At 30.9% G+C, this 25,246-nt stretch overlaps 7 protein-coding genes across 18 annotated transcripts; 5 read left to right on the top strand and 2 right to left on the bottom strand.

Moving 5' to 3' along the window:
• Positions 1-1,218: 1,218 nt before the first annotated feature.
• Positions 1,219-3,427, top strand: LOC117164745 (protein-L-isoaspartate(D-aspartate) O-methyltransferase). Of its 5 annotated transcripts, XM_033348031.1 has the most exons (7): positions 1,219-1,279; positions 1,355-1,456; positions 1,955-2,050; positions 2,133-2,272; positions 2,683-2,908; positions 3,011-3,096; positions 3,170-3,427. In XM_033348031.1, the coding sequence occupies exons 1-7, from the start codon at positions 1,234-1,236 to the stop codon at positions 3,341-3,343; spliced, it is 870 nt and encodes a 289-aa protein (XP_033203922.1). In that variant the 5' UTR covers positions 1,219-1,233; the 3' UTR covers positions 3,344-3,427. The 5 variants fall into 5 exon arrangements, with proteins under 5 accessions (XP_033203922.1, XP_033203924.1, XP_033203928.1 ...); XM_033348033.2 differs by lacking the exons at positions 1,219-1,279; positions 1,355-1,456 and adding an exon at positions 1,463-1,590; XM_033348037.1 differs by lacking the exons at positions 1,219-1,279; positions 1,355-1,456 and adding an exon at positions 1,474-1,492.
• A 293-nt stretch (positions 3,428-3,720) lies between these two features.
• Positions 3,721-7,193, bottom strand: Ent1 (Equilibrative nucleoside transporter 1). The gene is made up of 10 exons (XM_033348028.2): positions 6,604-7,193; positions 6,268-6,420; positions 5,890-6,150; positions 5,666-5,760; positions 5,536-5,586; positions 5,224-5,456; positions 4,831-5,068; positions 4,680-4,765; positions 4,410-4,609; positions 3,721-4,344 (listed from the first exon to the last, which is right to left on the bottom strand). The coding sequence occupies exons 2-10, from the start codon at positions 6,411-6,413 to the stop codon at positions 4,233-4,235; spliced, it is 1,422 nt and encodes a 473-aa protein (XP_033203919.1). The 5' UTR covers positions 6,414-6,420; positions 6,604-7,193; the 3' UTR covers positions 3,721-4,232.
• A 140-nt stretch (positions 7,194-7,333) lies between these two features.
• LOC117164740 (T-cell activation inhibitor, mitochondrial) lies at positions 7,334-10,279 on the top strand. Of its 3 annotated transcripts, XM_033348023.2 has the most exons (9): positions 7,334-7,405; positions 7,548-7,624; positions 7,717-7,831; positions 8,111-8,502; positions 8,574-8,886; positions 8,962-9,062; positions 9,105-9,266; positions 9,431-9,562; positions 9,627-10,279. In XM_033348023.2, the coding sequence occupies exons 2-9, from the start codon at positions 7,602-7,604 to the stop codon at positions 9,859-9,861; spliced, it is 1,473 nt and encodes a 490-aa protein (XP_033203914.1). In that variant the 5' UTR covers positions 7,334-7,405; positions 7,548-7,601; the 3' UTR covers positions 9,862-10,279. The 3 variants fall into 3 exon arrangements, with proteins under 3 accessions (XP_033203914.1, XP_033203918.1, XP_076477244.1); XM_033348027.2 differs by lacking the exon at positions 7,334-7,405 and having other exon boundaries at positions 7,468-7,624; positions 9,123-9,266; XM_076621129.1 differs by lacking the exon at positions 7,334-7,405 and having other exon boundaries at positions 7,468-7,624.
• Positions 10,280-10,457: 178 nt separating this feature from the next.
• Ced-12 (engulfment and cell motility Ced-12) lies at positions 10,458-14,669 on the top strand. The gene is made up of 7 exons (XM_033348011.2): positions 10,458-10,705; positions 10,869-11,162; positions 11,233-11,661; positions 12,111-12,527; positions 12,596-13,033; positions 13,114-13,420; positions 13,493-14,669. Exons 1-7 carry the CDS (start codon positions 10,574-10,576, stop codon positions 13,654-13,656), a joined length of 2,181 nt encoding a protein of 726 aa, XP_033203902.1. The 5' UTR covers positions 10,458-10,573; the 3' UTR covers positions 13,657-14,669.
• Positions 14,178-17,668, bottom strand: Patsas (palmitoyltransferase Patsas). 4 transcript variants are annotated; one of them, XM_033348020.2, is made up of 10 exons: positions 17,621-17,668; positions 16,956-17,135; positions 16,424-16,677; positions 16,216-16,339; positions 16,010-16,135; positions 15,488-15,933; positions 15,161-15,410; positions 14,916-15,088; positions 14,666-14,831; positions 14,178-14,582 (listed from the first exon to the last, which is right to left on the bottom strand). In XM_033348020.2, exons 3-10 carry the CDS (start codon positions 16,603-16,605, stop codon positions 14,379-14,381), a joined length of 1,671 nt encoding a protein of 556 aa, XP_033203911.1. In that variant the 5' UTR covers positions 16,606-16,677; positions 16,956-17,135; positions 17,621-17,668; the 3' UTR covers positions 14,178-14,378. The 4 variants fall into 4 exon arrangements, with proteins under 4 accessions (XP_033203911.1, XP_033203910.1, XP_076477243.1 ...); XM_033348019.2 differs by having other exon boundaries at positions 17,530-17,624; XM_076621128.1 differs by lacking the exon at positions 17,621-17,668 and adding an exon at positions 17,310-17,448.
• Positions 17,669-20,830: 3,162 nt separating this feature from the next.
• On the top strand, positions 20,831-23,391 carry atms (RNA polymerase II-associated factor 1-like protein antimeros). Of its 2 annotated transcripts, none has more exons than XM_033348018.2 (8): positions 20,831-21,028; positions 21,102-21,194; positions 21,259-21,583; positions 21,665-21,808; positions 21,883-21,986; positions 22,087-22,303; positions 22,397-22,640; positions 22,725-23,391. In XM_033348018.2, the coding sequence occupies exons 1-8, from the start codon at positions 20,955-20,957 to the stop codon at positions 23,207-23,209; spliced, it is 1,686 nt and encodes a 561-aa protein (XP_033203909.1). In that variant the 5' UTR covers positions 20,831-20,954; the 3' UTR covers positions 23,210-23,391. The 2 variants fall into 2 exon arrangements, with proteins under 2 accessions (XP_033203909.1, XP_033203908.1); XM_033348017.2 differs by having other exon boundaries at positions 20,833-21,028; positions 22,722-23,391.
• Positions 23,392-23,472: 81 nt separating this feature from the next.
• Positions 23,473-25,219, top strand: Irbp18 (Inverted repeat binding protein 18 kDa). 2 transcript variants are annotated; one of them, XR_013059080.1, is made up of 5 exons: positions 23,473-23,625; positions 23,971-24,081; positions 24,164-24,320; positions 24,402-24,573; positions 24,674-25,219. XR_013059080.1 is itself a non-coding variant. In XM_033348041.2 (4 exons), the coding sequence occupies exons 2-4, from the start codon at positions 23,971-23,973 to the stop codon at positions 24,503-24,505; spliced, it is 372 nt and encodes a 123-aa protein (XP_033203932.1). In that variant the 5' UTR covers positions 23,474-23,625; the 3' UTR covers positions 24,506-25,219. The 2 variants fall into 2 exon arrangements, 1 of the variants encoding a protein (XP_033203932.1); XM_033348041.2 differs by having other exon boundaries at positions 23,474-23,625; positions 24,402-25,219.
• Positions 25,220-25,246: the final 27 nt, after the last annotated feature.

The following is a 25,246-nucleotide window of genomic DNA, read 5'->3' as shown; positions in this document are numbered from 1 at the left end:
TAGGGGTGATCGAGTTTGTATAACACTGTGATTCACAGAATTATAAATTATATATTTCCAACACTTAGATTATACTGATGAGCATAGATAGAGAGATAATCACTTATCGCACGAAGATAAGATAGATATGTACGTTAGAGCAGGGCTCTTATAATTGGATTTAATGTATTAGTGGACGTGGCACTATAAGATATTTAGGAGAGGAAATGTATGCTCGACAATACCGAGACTGACTCTCGCGTTATGCTTAGACTGCCCCGATAGGTCTTAGCGTTAGACTTAGTCGTTGACTTTTCCAACCATGTAGAAGAAGTGAAGTTGAGTGAGGATGCTGTGTCGGAGGAAAGCTAAGGATGGGTGTGTCTAGCGCACGGGATCATCGGATTTGTTCATGCCACTTTAGGTCAGGAAGTGAGGGCAGTATACATTGCCTCGGATTGGACAAACGAAGGTTGGTGGACTAGGAAGGGTCTTAACCGCCCTCGATAGAAAGTTGCTAGTAAGAAGCATCGTACGTGAGAAAAACTAACTTTCCCGTGTCAAGCCGTAGTAAACAATAGTCTTTGGAAACTGATTTAGAAAAGACATTTGTTGGGTCTGAAGGACCTTAGCAGGCAAGTGACTCGGGTTTATGACGGGTGCTTAAGGCTATTGAGGGTACGCCGTACGGAAGAGCGGGCATCTGGTGTCCGTCTGGCCCGCGGTGTGTGACCTGGGCCAGGCAGAGAGTCGCCCGGCGTAACAACTAGTCCGTTAACAAACAATATACACTAAGCAAATATGTAAAAAAGGAAACATTATGAATATAAATAAAAATAACTGTCTTTTTGGTTATACTTACATAAAAATAGAATTATTGTCGCAGATATTGAGTTTGAGATATAATCTTTCAATTGTGAAATGTTCTTATATGTAGGCTGTTTCAGTATAATATAATTGTTTATATTATTATTTTTCTTGCAGGGCGCGGTATATCTGTATATGTACAAAGCGGTACAAGGCTTTTTTGGATGAAATATTCAATCCTTCGTATTCTTTGTATCAAATGGTTTTAACCATTTCTATTAAAATAAATTGCTTTTATTAGTATTAATTCTTTATCCTCATCAAATAATTTATGCAAAGCATATTGATTTATAATTATTTTATTATTAGAATCACTTTTAATATAATTCAGCTGAAAATCTGTTTTTAAAATCTCAGTTTAAAGCTCCTTTCCTATTGTGAAAAATTATGTTAGTAATTCGAATCCATTTTGATTATATACAGAGTGATATATGTACGTATGTATATTGAATTTTTAATGTACAATCGTAGTATGTATAATAATGTGCATGTTTCTAAATTCTTATAGGCGTGACACAAAATGCCACAGACGAATGTACCTCGTTTCACTTTTTGTGCCAATACTACAGAATCGATAACATTGCATGTGACATGAAAGTGGTAAAAACAGGTATGAATCGGTAAAAGTGGAAGTGACATAATAGTGGTAAGAAGGCTGGTAAAACTCCAATCTCTGTTGTATTGCATAATTTAATGTCACTTCATTCTTTATGTTACGTTCATCCTATATGTTTCTCGTATTTGGTATGTGCCCATGTGCAATAATGATGCAATTTTATTTGGCTAGATTTTTACAAGACAGGTTTACTAAAATCAACATAAAGGTTACATTACGTGAAACTTAAATTCAAATTTGGTATCAATTTTCAACAACAAACTATGTACATTGAATTAATCGGTTTCAATTTACTTGTCATTTAACGTTATTACATATATAATTGTGTAACAGTAAAAATTTATTTTTTTTATTTATTTATTTACTATATACATTTAATTGCATTGATAATTCTGATAAATTTTGTAATAACTGCAACAATAACTTGCCGGTTATTTTATTAAATCATAATTTACGATCTCAACGTTTATATATTGTGTTTTATTTTCATAGCGATAAGTTTATTATTTTCTGAATTTGCATATGAAATGGCCTGGTCTGGGAGATTTCACGCAAAAAACAATCATGATCTTATACAACATCTGAGATGTAAGTGATATAAATATAACTTTGCAATTACATTTACTACCAAAAAAAAGTTAGATGTAAACCATATGTCTTTTTGATTTAGCATCAAGAATAATCAAATCAGACAGAGTTTATGAAGCAATGTCTTCTGTAGATAGAGGAAATTATACCTGTTCTGGCTATGCATATATAGATTCTCCACAGGATATTGGCTATGGTGCAACTATAAGTGCTCCTCATATGGTATACAGATATCTATTGAATTTAAATCTGTAATTTGGTGCAAGTGCCGATGTCATTATTTATAATACTTCCCGCTGTTTTAAATTTCTTTCGCAGCAACAACAAAAAGAATGAATTAAAGCTTATGATATTTGTGTTTTTTATAGTGACTTTGGTATTTTTTTATAGTGTTTATTGTATAAAAAATATTGTCATCAGCACATACAAATGCCATTATAATTATTTCCAGGTAGAATTTTCAGATAGAACTTGAAATTGTCGTTTTTATATAGAATATACAATTGCTTATAAATTCAATATTGAGTTCAAGTCATTTTTGAAAAAATATGACATTGGCACTTTTTGCACCAAGACACAGAAGCATAATATAGAAAATATGTCAATGAAATTGATAAATTAAAATTATTTAGCATGCATATGCTTTGGAAATACTTGAAGATAAGCTGTGTGATGGTGCTAGAGCATTAGATGTTGGTTCTGGTTCTGGATATTTAACAGCATGTATGGCAATGATGTTAGGAACAAATGGATTAGCTATAGGTATTGAACATATTTCTGAACTTAAAGCATTTGCTATGCAAAATATTCAGAGAGATAACCCAGAACTTCTTGAAAGCGGTCGTGTTCAATTAGTTGGTAATTATTTTCTAAATTTTATATAAATATGTGGATTTGTATATTTCATATAAAGATATGTAATATTCAACATTTTTCTAATATTTATGTATAATATTCTAGTTGGAGATGGAAGATTAGGATATCCAGAAAAAGCACCATATGATGCTATTCATGTGGGAGCTGCTGCTAAAGAAATGCCTCAAGCTGTAAGAAAAAAACTTAATTACTTAATATTATACAGAAATATATTATATAATCATTAAAATATTTATTACACAGTTAATTGATCAACTAGCTCCTGGAGGACGTTTGGTGTTACCAGTGGGTCCAAGGAACTCAGATCAAGTCTTAGTACAGGTTGATAAAACAAAGGATGGGAAGATTAAGAAAAAGTCTCTTACAGGTGTAGTTTTTGTTCCATTAACAAGTAAAGATAAACAACATCCTTCATGAGATACATGCATGCTCCAATAAGTGAGCAGGCTTTTTTCTGTGAATTAAATGCAAATGATAAATAAAGCTTATAGGTTTTAGTTATATATGCACTAATATATATACCCAAATACTTGCAAATAAATAAAGTACTTGCAAAAGAAGTAAAAAAGAAAAGAAAATCTTAGATGTAGACATTATAAGTATCAATATATTTCAAATTGTATGTAATATAAATGTAGTTACAAACATCCATAAAAAGTAAATATTATGTAATATATTCAATAATATATCAACGATAATTCACAGGGCACGAAACGCATCCTATAACGGAGTTTTTTCTGTTAAATTAAATATTCTATCTAGTTTAAAAGGTTTAATAACACATTAACAATGAATTGAACTATATTCTTTTATTATTAATACTTATAGTTAAATACAAATTATCATATTATGTTACAGTTTTAGTTTTGACAAACTAGTTTTGACAAATTAGTTTTGACAAAGGTTGAAAGATATATCATAATTTATTGCATTCTACGATTTCTTAAAAATACATTATTTAAATGTATAATAAAATTGTACCTTTCCATATATGCAATCAATTAAGTCTTTATGTATCAGCATTTGAGATCTATTAGATGTAATTTGGCACACACAATTATTTCCATACTATACACAAAACATTTTATATATTCATGAACTGATCAAATTTTACTATATAAATATTTAAAGGAAGTTTCAAAAATAATTTACTATGATATATCAAACATTACATTCATAAATTTTGTCATAAAGTATAAAATAAAATTATTTAATTTGATCCAATATTGTGTTTCGTGGTCCTGTTTTATTTTAATATAGAGGGCAGTATTTATATATTCCTTTGGTTCAGACACAAATTGTACAATTAAAGAGCTTTAACTATAAGCAAACTGAGTGCAGAACCTGATATCAATCCTATACCAAGGAAAGCTCCCATCATAATACATGCAATTTCCTTCTCTTGAGAATCTACAACCCTGTGTAAAAATCCTTAGTATCAAACTAATAAAAATTTATTAAGTTAGTATATATAATAACTTACATAGGAGTTAAAATAAACGATAAATTACATAGATAGCCATTACTGATGGCAAATGCAACAGTCATTAAAATATAATAAAGATCATTATGAATATAAACAGAAAGATGATGTCGGGGCTGAGCATTACAAAATATAAAAGCTGGTACAAAGATGACTCTCATCAGACTTAAAAATACGACTTGCCGTGGTTTATTTTTTGGCTAAAATATTAATTTAAATATTATTATAGTAACAAAAAAGTATATATTTTCAAATAGCGTTTATACATACCCATTGAAAAATACCTGATAATATTCTTCCAGTATAATCACCACAACTAAAAATGAGGTAGGTCACCACAGGTACAAAATAGATATCTATAAAACATATAAAAAAGCTATAAAAATTTTATAATTATATAAAATTCAATTGCAAGACTTACCATTCCATACATAACCTTTGCCTTTATACTGACTCTCCACTAACACAGTAAGTGCTGGGTATACAGAAAAGGATATCAAAAATACTAGAAATACATTAATACCATAATGCCAAATTCTTTTAATAATACGCATATAAGATATTGTAGTGCCTTGCGAAAATGTTACTTCTCCGGTTATTGAATAATCTGCTTCTACATTTTCAGACAATTTTTCTACCATATGATGTCTGAAGAATACCTATGGTAAAAAATAAATGATATCCATATGACATTATAATTTAAGTCTTCTCTTCAGTTCGCAATAGATTATTTTGTTATATGTCTGTTATTATCATAAGCCACTTATAAAACACCTGTATGATAAACATCATTATGGAATGCTAAATTACTTACTGCTTTTTCTAAAATTATATATGCAATCAAAGATAAGAACAATATAACATCTCCAATTATAAAATAAACTAGACCTGAAAGTACAGGACTAGCACCAATCCAAAGAGAACATATTTCTGCTGTAGCAGTAATAATTCCTCCAAGAGCTTGCCCACTTGACATAGCTGTTATATATTTTGGAGAAAAGCGTCCAGCAATACCCATTAAACTCCCTCCAAAAATTGCACTTGCAGCTAGAAGAACACAATGTTACTATTTTATCTAATTTAAATGTTGTAATATTCAATAATACTTCAAATTCTGGTGATATACCATTGACACATGCCACTGTGATCAAAGTAATTATTAAAAATGTTCCCTGCCCTAAAACCAAAGTTAGTATATTACTTTAAATGTAAAATATATATTTTTATTCTGAATATTATTTTTTTATTAAACTTACATTTGTCCGTATTTATTTTAACAAACATTGTTGTTAGAATAAAAAATAATAATATTGTGCATTGAGAGCCCACCATTCTTACTCTTAAGGAAATTCTGTTATTTTAATATTTTGTTATATAGTTTATATAGTTTAGTTGTTAGTTATATAGTTTAAAATTTCTTTTAATTTATATATTGCACTAATTCTTTCTTATTATATAATTACAGTTTTATTTTACTTACCTTTTACTAATGAATGCATTTACAATTAAAAAAAATGTATTTGGTAGCGCACTTGCTACACTTATATATGATGTAAAACTAACTTGGAGATCAGTTTTTTTTTCTAAATTTTCCATATGAGTGTAATTAATACCTTTTGTAGAATTTTTCTGTATCTCTCGAAATTTATACAACCAATAATCATCAGCTGTGATAAAAAAGCTCCAAGGAATTAATGTATTTATACCAAGTACATAAAAAACAATATATGCGAGATTATATCTGCAAAGTATAATTTCCAACATTATGTAAATTTTTAAATATATATATGTACATATTCATACAGTAATAAATTATGTATTCATAATAATGAATTAAATTATTTTAAACAGTTTTTACTTATCACTCGGTTCATATTGATTTAGGAATGGTTTTTCATCTGGAACAGAAATGTTTGGATCATCAGCTTCAGTTTCTAAATCATCTTCAAATTCACTGTCTGATACACCTCCTAGCAAAGGTCTTCTGTTTATAGAATATGACATGGTGAAACTAAAAATATTTAAAAAATTATTACATTGTTACAACATTTACAAAATTATAAACATTGTGATATACTATATATAATATGATAACATAAATAAATAAATTTTATCATAAAGTTGGAATGAATATAATCATGTGCAATGAATATAACATTAATTAGGCATAATTATATTTATATTTTGTACTTACAGTACTATATACAAAGCAGCAACAATGTTTCAACAAATTTTCTCTTGATAATTTATATACATTTAAAGCACTAATTATTTACATGTTGATAAATAATCAAAGTAAATTTCTTTAAACGTTATCGAATTTAACAGATGTAAATTCTTTCAGTGACCATGTTTAATAAACCACGTCTATGAAACGATTGACAATGTCCTCAGTACATTATTGTTTTACAGTCTCAAAAGACTTAATACCGTAAATATATATATACATATATAAGTTATTTGCTTGACCACCTGTGATTAAGCACAGATATAAAAACCGAATACTGTGGCATTATAGTATTACATTAATCCCAATGTTCTCCTTTCACCATTACTTATTTGTGTATAGACATAAAACAGCTGGTACATAATACAAATATGACATAAGGCATAAGGTATCAGTGTTAATGATGTATTATTAAAACCAAAGAGTAGGGATACTCTTTGGTTAAAACTATGCCATGCATCATATGGAAACAAAATATAAGTAAACTAGGACATTCTAAGCTGGTAGTACTTATTTTACTGATTAAAACTGGTGTTTATATTGCGCATTGTATATGATAATTTAACCAATCAAATATAACATTTTATTTTTATTTTTACTGATCGCGTACAGCTCGTATATACATATATGTATATATATACATATCTGTACATACATATATAGATCCCACCATTGGTTAGACAAAAAGAAGAGGTTCAAGTCCAATGTTGATCGAGTTTGCATACTGATGCGATGTAAAGATAGTTATGTAAAGTGTAAAGAAGTGTAGGTCAGTAGGTTTTATGTAGATTATACATCTGAAAAATTATATTCCACGGCTAATGTGCGTCAGCTTCATTATTTGTATCTATCAAATGTAGAACGTTTAGTAAATTTGATGGATAGTAAATGCGATATTTATCGTATTTCAGCTCGTAACGTTTACATGATATGGACGTGTAATGACAGTATAGGAAACTGCAAAAATGTATTGTGCATTAGGAAGATGGTAAACAAGTTTACTTGATTAAATTCATCAAAATATAATTAAATGGTATCATTTTTTTTAGTATTTTAGTCGATTTAACAATCATCTTATAGTTTTTGTAGGAAAAATGCAGTAAGAGCTTTAAGTACGGGTGAAATATCCACTGCACTGCGACCTTTTTATTTTACCGTTCACCCCGATCTTTTTGGACAATATCCCACGCAAAGAGTGAGTATATTTTAATATAATAAGTTGAACAACTTATAAAAAGTAAATTTTGAAGGTAAGCGATTTAAAATCGTTTATACGTCGGCAACACAGTTCATTTGATTATAGTTAGAATTATTTATAGAACAAAGGAAGTGCAATAATTACTGCATACACGTGTATGCATGTATAAATACTTATGTATAAATAAATTCTTTACACTATATGAAAATTTTCAATTTCTACTAAAAATGGTAATGTATTAAATATATAATATTTTTGCTTTTTTAAATGTTTCAGACAGTAAATGAAAATTCTTTAAAACAACTAAGTTCTATTATAGAAAGTTTACAACAGCAAAGACCAATAAGACCTACCACTTTACCATTTTATTTACGCTCAAAAAATGAAAAGGAACTCAAGTCTGGAAAATTTACTTTGGTACAGATACAGTTGAAAGAAAAGGATTTAAGACAAACTATACTTTCTATCTTGAAGACATGTGATTTGCCAACAACGTTTGTAGATCAAATTGAAGAACAAAAGCCACCAGATAGTACAAAGTACAAGTCAAGATATTGGCAAAGAAAAGGAGCTGGGGAAGATATAGATTTCTCAGAACTAGAAGATGATCCTATTTATGCATCTATTTTAATGAAAAGAAAAATTAATTCAGAACCTGATACTCTTAAGTAAGTCTATTTTAATCTTTTATTTATGTAACTAAAATAATAAAAACTTGAAGCTAATTATGATTTTATAGGGCATATTTAGATAAACACATTAATGAAGTACATGTGAAGTTAGAAGCATGTAGACCAATGAGAGAAGAAGTACAAAAGTTAGAAAAGATATTATGTTCTGAATTAGGTTTGAAAAATATTATATGGGACTGTGGATGGAATATAGCTCATTACAGGGGATGTTTATTAGCTTTTAAGGCATTAGCTGAACATCATCCTGAACCAATGGAAGTACTCAAAAATAGGACACTTGTCTTTGCTAATGATACTGGCATAAGTGTAGAGGGAAATGTTATGTTAAATTCAGGTGAAGTTAGACACAATTGGCTTGATGTAAGAATAAATTATTAAATTTATATAACATTTATAATATATTTCACTTTGCTAAATCAATATTTATTTTAACAGTTAATCAAGAACATTCAGAAGTATGATGTGGTATTATTTAGATTACCAGCTTTCGAAAAGGCAGTTTCACAAGTGCTTCTTGACATTAAAGTTGGTCGACGGTGCGTAATACAACACATTAATTGAGTGACGGTAAGGCTCAGGGTACTCTATATGTGCAGGAAATTCATGCCAAAAGTAATGGTTAGCCAGTATGAACGTCAACTTCGACAACTTACAACAACCCTCTCGGATTATCGAGGACGACGAAATTATCCGAAAATGTGGCCAGCCGATTTATCTACTTATGAAATCGTAATTGAAGCGTTAGTATTACTTACGTCTACCTATTTAACGTCTAATATATATTTTCTTTCAGTTCATTTATAAGTATATATATTTAATAGTGACTTAATTTATTTGTAAGTACAATATATTGTAAATTTAGGGCATACGTAAGAAGTGTGAGTAAATTAAATTTTATTTTCAGTGAAGCAGGTCCTTTAATGCTCTCTCCTACTGGACAGTTTATAGTTCCATCTTCATGTCCAAGTTTCCTTTTAGTAAACTTTATTACTGATAATTTAGAAGAAGCCACTAAAAGATTACATCATTACAATAAGTAAGATCGTGTGGTAATCTAGCATAAAAAATTAGTTCATTATTCTAAATATTGCTTTTTGCAGCATAAAATATGTAGAACGTGAACTACATGACAAAACAGTCCAGGAATTGGGGTTGACTGTTTTAAATAAGGATGACAGTATAACTCCTGATTTGATGATACAATGCTGTGAACGCCTATTATTGCATAAAAGCATTCTAGCTCCTTTATTGAAAGGTGTTATGCTTTGGGTGACACATTATTACTCTGTTATGAGTGATGGTGTATTATGTATTCCATGGGACTGGAAACTTTGAGTTTCAGTGTAAAATATTTTCTAATGTCTTCTTGCTGTTTTTAACTTCGTACCGATTAATAGAACAATGACAAAAAACTGATTAATTGTTAATAATTATTATGTAGGTTATACGTGTGATAAAAGATTTACATAGATTACATAGATTAGTTAGATTTACATAGATTAAAAAACTAACTTAGGGAATTGCACAAAGCAAATAACTTTTGCATTATGCTTTGTAAAATACAATTAGCAATGCAAATAATTCATTGTACCTTATAAGCTATATTTGCATGTTAAATGTAATTATTATGTAACTAATCTTAATACATTGTACATGAATTTTTGAATTTGAGTAAATATAAAAAAGAGGATATTTTGTAAAATCATGCAATGCGAATAATGCATGTAGAAAAATAAAGATTAGAAAATTTTTACATTAATGCTAAACTTTATTAAAATTCCTTCAATTCAATATCTCACTATTGTTAGAAATACAAAATCTCTCCTTTCTGTTCTCCGTCATAAACTTTTCATAATTATATCCAGACTTGCGCAGAAAATCTGACACCAATCATTAAGAAATAGAATATACATACGTTTGATTTATGGTGGGGCGAACGAGAGAGACCGACAGACGCCTTGCGATTTAGTATAAAACTATCATGATGGCCGTTACGTTATTATGACAAGAGATACGTCAAACGTGTTCCTGATTTCGTTGGTCCTTCATGTATACACAAACAATAAAAATGCCGGTCCAGAAAGATACAAATATCGTAAAAATCGCTGTTCAGATGACGGAACAAGTACCACAACTTATTGAATTTAATCAAAAACATCCACTTACTGCTATTATTCAGGTACTTACAAATTAAAAATTAATAATTTATTATATATAACATACATAGAAATTTTGTTAGTATACGTTTTTATTGATATTTTTTAAGAAAATTTGCCTAAAATTAAGTGTATATAAGATAAAGGCTTATGTAAAATGAGAATTATATATTTTATTTTTATTAGGAATTGTGTAATGGGTGGGGTCTTTCTGATCCTGAATCATATTCATTACAATTTTCGGAGAGTAACAATCAAAATTATATCACAGAAAAAAATCGTAATGAAGTAAAAAATGGTAGTATTTTGAGATTGGAATTTTCCCCCTCTAAAACAGCCTGTGATATTCTAACCAAGCTCAATAATGGGACTATGGAAGAAAAAATTACTGCTTTGCAAAAATTGAGCACTCTTAGCACAGATATGACATTTGCATTAGAATTTATTAACAAGCAAGGATTAGCTTTAATTATATCACAGGTATTACAAATTTGTTTCTTTAGTTTAGTTATATTATTTTATACTTTATTATAATTTATAACATACATAGGTGGAAGGCGAAAAGTATAAGGGAAATGCACTTGCATATTCACTTCAATCATTTGTGGAGCTAATGGATCATGGAATTGTTTCATGGGATATACTAGAGACACCTTTTATTAATAAAGTAGCAAGCTATGTGAACAATCAAGCTGTAATTCAAGATACTAGTATTATTGAAGCTTCACTTAGCATTCTTGAAAATATAGTATTGAATTCATCAGGAAAATATGGACAAGTTGAAAAAGAAGTTACATTTCCTAATCTAGTGATGCATTTACAAAGTGCTCGTCCACAAATACAACAAAATGCAATAGCTCTAATAAATGCCTTATTTCTTAAGGCTGATTTATCTAAACGTAGAGCTGTTGCTGCAACTCTTCAATCTAAACAAGTTAGAAATGTATTTTTGACGAATATCATACAATCTACTGGTCAGGTATAAAATCTTTCTTTTTTTCATACTATACAGGATGTACAAAAAGTTAGGGAAATACTTTAGGAACATATAGTACTCATCAAAACAAGTAAAAAGAAATCTTAATAAACAACAGTTCAAAAATCATTAGCTTCTAAAGTTAGAAGGTGTTTTTGTCAGTAAGACATTTACAGCATATGTTTCATATGTCTCCCATTCATTTCAACATTCACTTTGCCACATATTCTCATAGGCACATGCATATGTTAAAAGATTCCTAGCATTTCTCTTATTTCTTGACAGTAGTTTTCAATTTGTTGTATTAACTCATTTGACAAAGCAATTGGTTTATACACTTAACATCTTGTAACTCCAAAACTAGTGGCTTTTGGATCCACGTTTATTAAGACCTTTTTACATGTACTCCGTATATGCATATAAATTTATGATACAATCAAATTTAATTATAGGTTGGTGCAGAAATGGCACACCAATTATATGTACTTCAAACACTTATGTTAAGTTTGTGGGAACAGCGTATGATGACAAAAATGGATCCACAAGATCAAGATGCACATGATAAGATTAAAGAACTTCGAAGAATTGCTTTTGATACTGAAGGAGCTGTAGGTGGAGATATTACTGCTAGAAAACAGGGTCTTTTTGCTAAGGATTATAAAAAATTGGGTTTCAAATATGATATTAATCCTGCTCTTGATTTTACTGAAACTCCACCCGGCATGCTTGCTTTAGACTGTATGGTTTATTTTGCACGTAATCATACTGAAGCTTATACTAAAGTTGTTTTAGAAAACTCTTGCAGGGCAGATGAACATGAATGTCCTTTTGGTAGAACAAGTGTGGAGCTTGTCAAATTACTTTGTGAAGTAAGTACTTACATAAAACTTAACATAAGCCCTTAAAATAAATTAAATTCTCCATTGGATTTGATTAGGTTTTACGTATTGGAGAAGCACCTAGTGAACAGGGACAATCATATCATCCTATGTTTTTTACACATGATCATCCATTTGAAGAGTTCTATTGTGTATGCATAGTCCTTTTAAATAAGACTTGGAAAGAAATGAGAGCCACCACTGAAGATTTTGTAAAAGTATTTTCTGTTGTCAGAGAACAAATTACTAGAGCACTTCAGTGTAAACCTACAGCATTGGATAAATTCAAAAATAAATTACAACAATTAACATATTCGACAATTACTAATTTATGGCAACAAGAAAGGACTAGCAGGGAAGAGTGGGAAAGTCATGCAAGACCCATAGTTGAGCTCAGAGAACAAATTACACCTGAAATCTTAGAACTTATTCAACAACAACGCTTAGGATTCTTAGTAGAAGGCACCAGATTTATGAAATATAGCGCTAGAGGACAGGTATTGGTCGTCATATATTTCATAAAATATTAAATGAAACGATATTTTTGTTGCTTTAACGAACATTATAATGTATATAGAGAATAAAGGATAAGTTCTGGTACGTTCGACTTTCACCAAATCATAAAGTATTCCATTATGGTGACTGTGATGAAAAATCAGTACCAACAATAGATGAACTTCCTACAAAATTAGCTGTTGTTGAAATTCGTGCTTTACTGACTGGTAGAGATTGTCCCCATATGAAGGATTTGCAGCGACGGAAAACTACGCATCAGTTGGCTTTTTCTTTAATTTTAGATTCTGTAGAAGTCTCAAGCCTAGATTTCGTTGCTCCTGATGAACAAGTTTTTGATTATTGGACAGATGGCATTAATGCTTTACTTGGTATGTTGTAATGTTATTCTCGCCTTTAACTGACATTTCTTCAAATCCAAAAAGAGCATGTTTTATTTATAGGTAGTAGAATGACCAGTAAAGAGGCGGAAAATGATTTGGAGACATTATTATCCATGGACATTAAACTAAGACTTTTAGATACGGAAGGAATTGATATTCCCCAAGATCCGCCTGCTATTCCCGATCCTCCATCAAATTATGATTTTTGTTATGAATTAAAATAAGAATTTTGTCTTATACATGTTCAATAATTGTTATAATAATTTAACATAAGATATATTGGCAAGGTAATGTTTAAATATTTATATGTCAAAGAGAAAACTAATTATAAGCTATAACAAGCTATAATAAGCTATCCTAAACTATAATTTTTATACATACAATTAATTCTTAGCATTTTTTATTAATGCTGTTTCAACACAATACTTTTAATTATATACATAAATTTTTAATTATGTAAACCAAAACTGATACTTTAATTAGGTACAAAAATGCAGTATATTTTACCAAAGATACATTTCACATGTACAAATTATATACATATAACATTTTCAAAATTATTTGTATATATCAAATTTATATTTACATGATAATATATCCCATCTTTTTTATCTAATGATCATAAGAGGATAAAAATATAATATTATGATTCCTCTAATAAATTTTTAGTTAAATTATTCCAATCATGACGAAACTTTATTTAGAGAGAAAATGTAGTGTTTAAGGTATAAAAAATTCATAAATATAAATTAATAAATTATTTATTGAATCATTTCTTATTTAATATCATGAGTAAAAAGCTATAATATTAAAAGCAATAATCATCGAGATTATGTGCAGGTACATATGTGACAGTTGACATAATGTTAATTGCTTAGTTAATAATATTTTCAATTTCTTAGAGGTGTAGTATTACTGAAATATAGTAATTGCAATTTATCATTATTTACATAATATCTTCTGAAAGTATCTGGTAGTTTTGTGGGTCATTTGTTTGATGATTTGGAGGACATAAAAAGAATTCTATAAAGTTGAGAACAGGACCTCTACTAAAGGGATTCAAATATCTTCCTTTTTTGTCTCGTAAATACGAGTACCGTTTATAATTAAACATTTCATTTGTTGTTAAATTCATACACGCATGTAAGACCTGTATAAAGAAAAGAAATCGTTACAAATATAGATACTATGTATGACATTCGATGTTAAAACAGAATAAATTTTGATATTTACTGAAGTACATGTCAAAATCCATCCAAGCCCACAGAATACTAATGCTTCTAGTACACCCAATACATATAATAATTGGATTCCTTCAATTGCCATACAATAGCAAGCAAAATAAATAGTGAATGAACAATTTATTGCTACACACATAACAAAAAGAAAGAACCACATTCTGTAATAATAATTAATGGGTTAATTATAGAAAATATTGAATTATAATTTTCTATGATTAAATATAAATTGTATTAGACATTACCTGTTTCTCAAACCTACACAGTTATATATAAACGGGCAGTGATGATCAAAATATGTAACACATCTGTTGCAGATTCTGCAATGCTTAGCTCTTAAAGGCCTAAAACACCTACAGCTATGACACAAACGTGACAATACAACATTTCTTTTTTTCCATTTATCAAAATATGGAATCTGAAAATAAAAATCGTTTTATGTAAAATGGCTATATAATATTTTATAATATATCATAGAATTATAGAATACTTGTTTAATTGCTCTATAATAGGTTTCACTATTCTGGGGTACATAACCAGGATCTCTTCTATTTGCTACAATCCATGAGATCCACATAACAATGTTCCAATAAATAAAACAATAGTGACTACCACGTAAAAGATTCCATGTTAATGGAATACATTTTAATAAATACATTGGATATCCCCATAAAAGGACGGATATCATAAATAATAATATAGGACCTTTACTGTTTCCAGCTCCACCAAATAATAATGCCCTTAAAGGAGAAGCAAGAATAAATATCTCAATTGATAACATTTTCTGCAAAACACTTTACAAAAGGAAATTACAAACCACAGTTCGTTAATCGGCGGAATCCATCTAGCTCGCCGTTTCTGTTCAGCTTGTAGTATTCTTACAATTTCTGAATGTCTGTGACTTTTTGCCAATTGTAATGGTGTTTTACCATTTTTATCACGAGGTTCTAGTTCAATCTTGCTTTTTTCACATAATATTTTTACACAACTGACATTTCTAGAAAGACACGCTAAGTGTAGTGGAGTGGATCCAAAGTAATCTGGTTTTTGCAAATCTACTCCACTATACATAAGTAATCTTATTAATTCTGCATGACCTTTATATGCAGCCCAATGAAGTGCAGTATCTCCATTTATATCTGTTAAATGTCCTAGTGCACCAGATCCTAACAAAAATGCTGCTGTTGCAAATTTTCCAAACATACAAGCAGTCATGAGTGGTGTTAAACCTTTAAAATCCGCTGCATTAACAGCAACTCCAGCCTGAAATCAAATGAAAACAATTTAAATGTAGATAAATAAATAATAAGCTATGAAACTGTTTATTTCATTTTAATACCTTTAACAATAGCTGAACTATTGCACTATGACCTTTTCGACAAGCCCAATGTATCGGTCTTGGTCCTTGAGTTCCAAGACAAGAAAGATCAACTGGTCCATTTCGTTCTATTAAATATCTCATTACCTGTAATATGACAATAAATATAGTAGTTAAAGAAAAAGAAATTTATTCTTTTTGAATAAAATTAATTTACAAAAGCTTACTTCAATATTTCCATCCAGAGCAGCCCAGTGGGCAGGAGTATATCCCCATTCGTCTCTTGCACTTAATACACTTAAACCATTTTTTTCTACCAATTCATCGACTGCCCCAATCTCACTAAAAGAACTTTTTATTTATTTTGATCATCCTTGCATTTATTCGCACAAATAACATTATATTTATAAAACTAATAGTGTGTACTGCAGATACCCAGCTCTAAGAAGTTCAAATATTTGTTTTGTTTCATCAGATGGAGTTTGACCTGGTGCAGTTTCATCGGCATAAATATTATCATCAGGGCCATTTCTAGATCTTAATTCAGTGCCTTTAGGTGGTTCATGACTGTGATGAGTAGTGTTAGAAATTGGAGTATTTGGTAGATGCCCGACCATGTCGGGATCTGGACTTAATTCCCATACGGATCTCGCTGCACCTGGCCCTGTTACAGGGCTCACAGGATATACCTAAAATTAACATTAATTTTTATTATTAAGTAGAATTTGAAATTTAAAAATGTTCAATTTATTATATAAAATGAAGAAATGTATAATCCCAATCAAAACACTTAAATTTAAATTTGGAATTTTAAAAATTGCAATTTAAAAATATAATTTAAAGTTTTAATTTTTTTTTTAAGCCTTAATATGTATCACATTATTTTTTTATATTCCACAAAGTTCCAATTCTTCCATTATTGCATGTACGATATGGTTTATATGAAAAAACTTTAATCAAAGCTTACTTTGCAAAACGTTGCGAGTTCCGGATTTACACGTTCGTGTTCTGAAGGTGTCCTAAAAGATGTACCCTGTACAGAGGATGTTCCACCTTCTGGAACGGTTAGTCACAAAGAAATATTTGGTCCAACCATGTTTTCTAATCTCCTTTTTGTTATACACCTTTTCTCTCAGCGTGACAGATTCTAGAACAATACGTTCTTCGTAATAGCACTATGTCAAGTTACAAACAGCAGTGTTCGCATTTCTAAATGGGACTATCGTTATATGATATTGCGCATTTAAATCAATACTTCGGTTGAATAAACGCCTGCGTACTAAAATTAGCAAAATCCTGAAATTTATACTATGTATGGTACCTTTTATAATTTCGACATAAAAATATGCATTTTATTATGTTTTATAGAATCACCAAAATCAAAATGGCATTTTAAAAATTTGGTGAATGAAACTAATAATCTGGTATGATAAATGAAATACATATATATAATACATGTATAATGATAATATACATAATTATGTTACATGATAAATATAGTTGTTAGATATTACGTATATATAAATATTTAAATAGTCTACTTTTTAAATATTTCTGAAATCAAAAAAGAATCGCTTTCCGAATTTGAATATGTATTATGATTATGAGCAGAGAGAAAATGAGAGCGCTCACGCTTTTGGTTGTTCCCGAACTAGTGCTGCACCATGCGGTCAAGTGCTGAGTTTAACTGACGCTAGTATATACAAGAACCTATAAAATTAGGGATCTGCCCTGTTTGGTTGTACCTTGGCATACACAAGAACTTATTGAATACCATGCTACAAGAACCTATTTAATTGTACGGTTATCCAAGATTATTTTTCTATCCAAGATGGACAAGCATGAGAATGATAAAATCGCGTAATAATGAAAGCAATTGTAAGTTACCTAAGCAAGAGAAATTAATCGTTTACTATATTTTTTTTGGCGAAGAAAAGAGAATATTCCCTTTCAAACGATTATGGATTACTGGAATGATGCAATAATTTTAATATTTCTCGATACACCATTTAGATTTAACATTAATCCATGGCACTTGGTACGTTAATTGTATTGGCATGAATATTTTGTCATCGTAGTATAAAATCACATATTCTTTTTCCTTAGTACGATGGTGTTTGCATATGAGGTCATTTATTGTTGTAAAATGTGATACATGTCTTTTTGATAGTACTCATATAAATAGAGATAAATAGAGACGACATATATAGGTTTCTAATCTAGAAAACCATTGGTTCAAAAGTTTTGCGTTCTTAAAGTTTGATACTTTTAGCCTTTTTTTTACGTGGAAGGAATCTTTATAGGTAGGTTCTTTCCTCAGAGAACGCAGGGTAGTGCTTAATTTTTACCGGTTAAAACCTCTACGATGGCCATCCCGGACTTTGGGAAAGGGGTTCCCAATCAGACAGGTGGCAGCTCCGCGGCGCTGGCCCTTATCCCCAGCGCCTAGGACCTATCGGCCACGGCGCCCGTGTCCTCCACCTCTCCATGAGAGCTGCGCTCCCTTTCTAGATCGGCTGCCTTTTTCCGGAGCACTACCTGCTCGCAGGAACAGGTGACCGCCCTCCGGTCCTTCATGCCTTTGTACTATTTCCAACCCTGCTTTATATGTGTCATCGTTCAAAAATATAGTAGATAGTACATTTCTCTTTTTTAGCTAACTTACAATTAGTTTCATCATCGCGCGACTGTCATTCTTATACTTGTTTATCTTAGATAGAATAGTAGATATGAACTTTTCCGTAAAATTGTGCAATTAAATAGGTTTTTCTAGCATGAAATTAAATACGTTCTTATCTATGTTAGTAAGCAATCAAACAGTGCAGATCCCTAACTTTAAGCTTAACACATTGTTGACCGGTCACGAGTTAACTTGTGTTTTCATGCCCAAACGTTGCCGACCGGCCACGAGTAAACTCGTGATGCGCTTTGTTTTCGCATCAACGTCGTTTTCTCAGTGCTCTGTTGGAGATCATACAGTACAATTGTTGGTCAGCATACCTGTTCGGGATTTGGAGTGGCCGCCTGGTAATTACAGCGACGCTTTATGTGAACCAGATGCGATCCTCGGAGAGGACGACCGTCAAGGGTCTACGCTACCCTAGTGCGGACCCATCATAAACAGTGGGCCTATTGTACAATCAAGGTACTTTAGGATCCCACGGAAAACCCCATAAGGCACGTAACTTCCTTATTTTATGGTACATCTCAGAAAGACCGGAAACGCGGGTTTTTCCGCCAAGTGTAAGGTCACTTGCGCGCGAACCTTCATGAAGGCGGCCAGCCCATCCTCAAACATACGTCTTTACCCAATGATCAGTTAGGAACAGACTTGAGGCACATCCACCACGAACTTTCCTCTACGACAGCAACATCACCAAGAGTCACTCTTGCACCAGTATTCTAAGAATCAACATATGACCGTATTCAGTCAGTGACCATTATATTTAACAGGATAGCCAGTGAACTAATGACAGTTGTATTCAGAGTATTAAGTGGAACCCAGTGAACTTAAAGACAGTTGTATTCAGAGTATTGAGTGGAATAAATAAGGTGACCTAAACCTCGCTCTGTACATTTATTATAATCCTCCACCTTGGACGCTAATAACGTTCAAGGCTCACGATACCAACCGATTAGTTGTGCCTGACTGGTTGCTAGTTAGTTGAGTGTCGTAACAATATCTCAAGTTGTGTCTCTCGCTTATAAGACTCGTCAAGTTGTGTCCTTCGTTGTAAAAGAAATTTCAGCGATGACGGAACGTATCAATGAAGAATCTTTCAATGAATTATATGCGGATGTTTTATCTGATTGTCCGAGTGATTGTGAATCAAATTGTGGTGACTTGGAAAATGATACTGTACGAGAAAATAGTGAATCTGATATTAAGCCGTCAAAATATCATTAACCCTACGTGCATATTATAATACAATAAGCACATGAAAGGGGTAGATCGTGCAGATCAGTATTTGGCGAACAATAGTATTTTACGAAAATCTTTAAAGTGGTCCAAAATATTTTCTTTTTCTGATAAACTGTACCTTGTTCAATGCATATAAAATGTATTATACCCATCTGCCAGAAAATAAAACAAGATACAAAAAATTTCTACTGGAAGTAGCTCTTTTTTTGCGCGTGGAGAAATCCTCATGGACACTCCGCTGCTACTAATAATCGGTAACAGCAGAGTAGTGTCGGACTCTTACCGACTAAAACTCCACGATGACCATCCTACTCGTATGACAGGAGCGCTCCAGGAACCTCTTATGAATTATCTTCCGTTGCATCCCCTTCCTGCGTCCTCTTGTTCCAGCCAGTTTTAACAATTCCCTGACTTTGGCGGTAGGGGGGGCATTACCCCTAGCGTTCCGGACAACTAAGAGACCACATCATAGAAAAAATAGTCACTGGCAGAAAAACAAATCTGACTAGAGCGTGTAGAGGTGTGCTCTTCAAAAGGAAAATGCAACGAAACTAGATATATTTGCAAAAGCTGTTGTGTGTACCATTACACGTAGGTAATTGTTACACTGCTTATCATACGAAAAAGAAATAGTAAAAGTTGAATAATAAATAAAATTTATTAAAGTTTATCTATATTGTTTTACTTCCACATCCAATTATGAAATAATAGCCGGTGACATGAGATAAATTCTCAGTAAAATTGCCGGTCAACAATGTGTTAAATACATAGGTTCTTATGTATACTAAGTTCCAGTCAAACAGCCCTAGTTTTATAGGTGTTTATATGTGCTGATCTCGATTAAACTCAGCACTTAGCCGCATGGTGCAGCACGTGTATTGTGAAACTAGAAATACAGGCATAAGTACTCATTTCCTATCTAGTATGAGGTATAACTACGTGGCGTCGGATAAACTGTTTTTAGTATACAAAGTGTAGTTCTCGTTTCGGAATTAGGAGTTTTGTAATGTCTAAAATCTGTTAAATGTCGTTTGCCAATATAATATGGCTCCTACAATTCAAACTAATGGCAATACAGCTGAACGAGACAAACGTACGACTAGACCAGCAGAGAAAAGGTAAGAGATTTGATTATAACCTATGGTTTTTATAACAGTGATATTTTATACTCTTTTATTATTTTTATTTCAGATCTGAGTTAATATGTAGAGTTAAATATTGCAATACATTGCCTGATATACCATTTGATCCTAAATTTATTACATATCCTTTTGCATCCACTCGGTAAGGTCAGATATTTAAATGTCACTAGTAGTTTAAATAATGTATAATTAATTAATATTCGTAGGTTTATTCAATATAATCCAACTTCACTGGAACGTAATTATAAATATGAAGTATTGACAGAACATGATTTAGGTGTAGAGATTGATCTTATAAATAAAGATACATATGCTGGAGATGTGAATGCTCAATTAGATCCTGCTGACGAAAAACTTTTGGAAGAAGATGTTCTTACTCCACAAGATTCTAAAAGATCTAGACATCATGCTAGAAGTGTGTCTTGGCTTCGACGTACTGAATACATTTCTACAGAACAAACTAGATTTCAACCACAAACTGTGGATAAAGTTGAAGCTAAAGTTGGTTATAGTATTAAGAAAAATTTCAAAGTGAGTCTTGATATTTATATATTTTATTTGTACTAAAATTTTCCTCACATGCATAAAATTGTGTTATATTTGCATTTATAGGAAGAAACATTATATATGGATCGTGAAAGTCAAATAAAAGCAATAGAAAAAACATTTGAAGACAATAAAAAGTCCATTGAAAGACACTACAGTAAGCCAAATGTAGTACCTGTAGAAATTTTGCCAGTATTTCCAGATTTCAAGGTATTTTAAATACTTTTATAGGATATAAGTATGTATTTTAATTCTTTTATTATTTTTCAATGAATCTTTTTCAGCTATGGAAATATCCTTGCGCACAAGTTATATTTGATTCAGATCCAGCACCAACTGGACGTTCTGTGCCAGCTCAAATTGAAGAAATGTCGCAAGCTATGATTCGGTAAATTCATACTTTTTTTTAGTTCATTAGTACAGTAAACTATAGCCAATACTTGAGTTATAACATTTTACAAAATATTATAACAGAGTTATTATTTTAGGGGTGTAATGGATGAAAGCGGTGAACAATTTGTGGCATACTTCTTACCTTTAGAAGAGACATTAGAAAAACGTAGAAGAGATTTTGCAGCTGGTATTGACTATGCAGATGATGATGAGTACGAGTATAAGATGGCTAGAGAATATAATTGGAATGTCAAGAGTAAAGCTTCAAAAGGATACGAGGAAAATTATTTCCTTGTCATAAGACAAGATGGGGTATGTTTTATATTAAAATTACATTAAAATGTATGTTTTACATTAATTATGTGAGATGTATGTATTTTATCATTATCTATCTGTGTTATGTAGGTGTATTATAATGAATTGGAAACGAGAGTACGACTTAGTAAACGTCGTCAAAAAGTTGGACAACAACCAAATAACACAAGATTAATAGTAAGACACCGACCACTTAATGCTAATGAATTCAAAATGCAAAGGTATAGGGAGAAACAGTTGGAACCACCAGGAGAAGAAGATGAAGATGAAGAAGAGGAGGAGGAAGAGGAAGAGGAAGAACCTCAACAAGAAGCTGAGAAAGTAGAAGATAGAGGTCGTTAATATTACATAAAATTCTATTAGCTATGTATTATGCATATTTTTAAAATAATTTTATGATCTATTGTTATTTTAGAAGGTTCTGAAAATGAAGCCGAATCTAGAGCATCGTCAAGAGCATCTTCCCGAGCATCATCAAAAGCATCATCCCGAGCATCTAGTAAAAAATCCCGCTCTCGTTCGAAATCTCGTTCTAGATCAAAATCTCGTTCGGCATCACCATCAAAGTCTAGATCTGCTTCGCGTTCACCTTCTGAATCCCAGTCTCCTAGGTCGCACAGTAAGTCCAGGTCAAGATCTGGTACTCCTCAATCCAGAAACTCTTCTAAATCAAGATCCCAATCAAAGTCACCTTCAAGGTCACGATCCGGATCACCGGCTAAATCTCGTTCTGGATCTCCAACTAAATCTCGATCTGGATCTCCAGCTAAATCTCGATCTGGTTCACCATCAAGTTCAAAATCTAGATCGAAGTCGAGATCTCCATCTCGATCTCGATCAGCTAGTGGCAGTGATAGCGAATCCGGTAGTGGCAGTGGTGAAAGTGGTTCTGAGAGTGAATGAATAATAATAATAAGAGAAAATAATAATAATAAGAAAAAAAATAATAATAGTAAGAAAAAATATAATAATAATAAGGAAGATGAAAACCTATGTATATATTAATTGTTATAAAAGTAAAGTAAAATGCAGCCACAACATATGCAAAATTTTTAATAATAAAAGATAATCGATGAAGGAGGTTACATTTTTTCAAAACTATTATATTTAGCATAGAAATGTACCGATAGAGGGCAGTCTGTGTTCCTTTACGTGCCTGTAAGCTTCTTTTAAGTAGCATTGCATCATCAACATGACGTATCGAAACTGTGTTTTACCGTGACACGCATGATAAATTATTAGCAACAAAAGTCTCAATTGTGCAGCTTTTATGGTGATACGAAACCAAGAATTTAGAGTATTTGTATGGAATATAAAAAGTAAGTAAAATTTCACATGTACGTAACGCGACATCTTTCGTCATATGAGTTTGCCTTAGAGTAAGTACTTACGTACTCTAATCGTTTAAAATAGACTATATGTTCTAAAAACACTGACTCTAACTTACATGATGTGACGTATTGTCTGTTATGGATTTATGATTGTACATAAATACATTATATACATATATTATTTGAGCTTACTACTTAAATATTTAACAAAAAGTAATTGAATAAGTAACAACGCGATATTTTATTTACAAATTTAACAATATATTTAAAGCACTTAAAAGTAGCATTCATGAAAGTTTTTAAATTGAATACATCTTTTAAAATGAATTGTAGATGGCACCCAAAAATAAAGAAAATAACACATCTGGAAATAAGAAAAAAAGACAAATTTCTGAAGAAGAAGATGATGAAGATTATCGACGGCGCAGAGACAGAAATAATCAAGTAAATGAAAGCAATTAATTATTTTCTAGAAACTATATTGAAAACATTTATATATTTATTTAATATTCTAATACTTTTTTAGGCTGTAAAACGTTCTAGAGTTAAAAGTAAATTACGTACACAACAAACGTTAGAACGTGTAAATCAGTTAAAAACAGAGAATGAATTACTTGAGGAAAAAATTAAGATGCTTACAAAAGAATTAGGATTTTTGAAAGACCTTTTCCTTGCACATGCAGGTATACAGATTTACATTATGATCATGTAATCGTAATATCTTTTTATAGTTTTTAATGTATGTGTTATGCTTATAATTTTAGGTTCTAGCCAACATTCTGTAAGTTTTCAAGATGTAGACTTAAATGCTCTTTTGGCTGAAGACACAAAACCCGTGGAACAGGTGAAAGAGACATCTAAGCCATAGGTCAGAATAAATTCCACGTGAAACAAGTAACGTGGTATTGATCAGATCTGAGATGAAGATGCACTTTGGTTCGTCTATTTCTAATAAAATGTCAGACTTCTTGGAAAGATGTCTGCTTATAATCGACTTTTAATGAATTTGAAATGCATGATATCTTAGTGTATGCAGGCCTTTGCATGTGAAATTCATTATTATTGAAATCTCAAACACCAAATAAGACAAGCAACAAAATTCAAAGACTAAATAATTGACAAGGCATGTAGAGATCAAAATTACTGTCAATGGAGGAAATGATATGTTACATGAAGAAACATACTGTATTTGCAAAAAAAGATAGGTGAATAACAAGAATGCGTATAATATATTTAAGTATGTTTACAGCGGTAAAAATTTAATGATTCCACAAAAAGAATATATTTTGATAATAAATTTACATGTATATAGTAAACTCTTATTTACTATAATGATAAAGATAAAATTCTATGAGTTATAGTTGCTTTAATAGCATTATTTTAAGCATTCCATTGTAATTGAGTTTTCGGTATTTACCGTTAAATATTTTATGCAACTGAAATATTAAACGGACGAAGTTTTATAAATTATAATACGACAAAAATTTATTTTAAGAAACTATATTACTATAGAAGACATTTATTGTTATAATGTTTGTGAAATGTCAAGAATTTAGAATTAAATAAACTGAAATACCAGCCAGTCACTAGTATTTATTCAATTTGTAAA

Source organism: Bombus vancouverensis, chromosome 8 (assembly GCF_051014615.1).
Source record: "Bombus vancouverensis nearcticus chromosome 8, iyBomVanc1_principal, whole genome shotgun sequence".
Taxonomy (NCBI): Eukaryota; Metazoa; Arthropoda; class Insecta; order Hymenoptera; family Apidae; genus Bombus; species Bombus vancouverensis.
The sequence above is the reverse complement of the archived record's forward strand: the minus strand, read 5'-3'. Positions and strand labels throughout refer to the sequence as shown.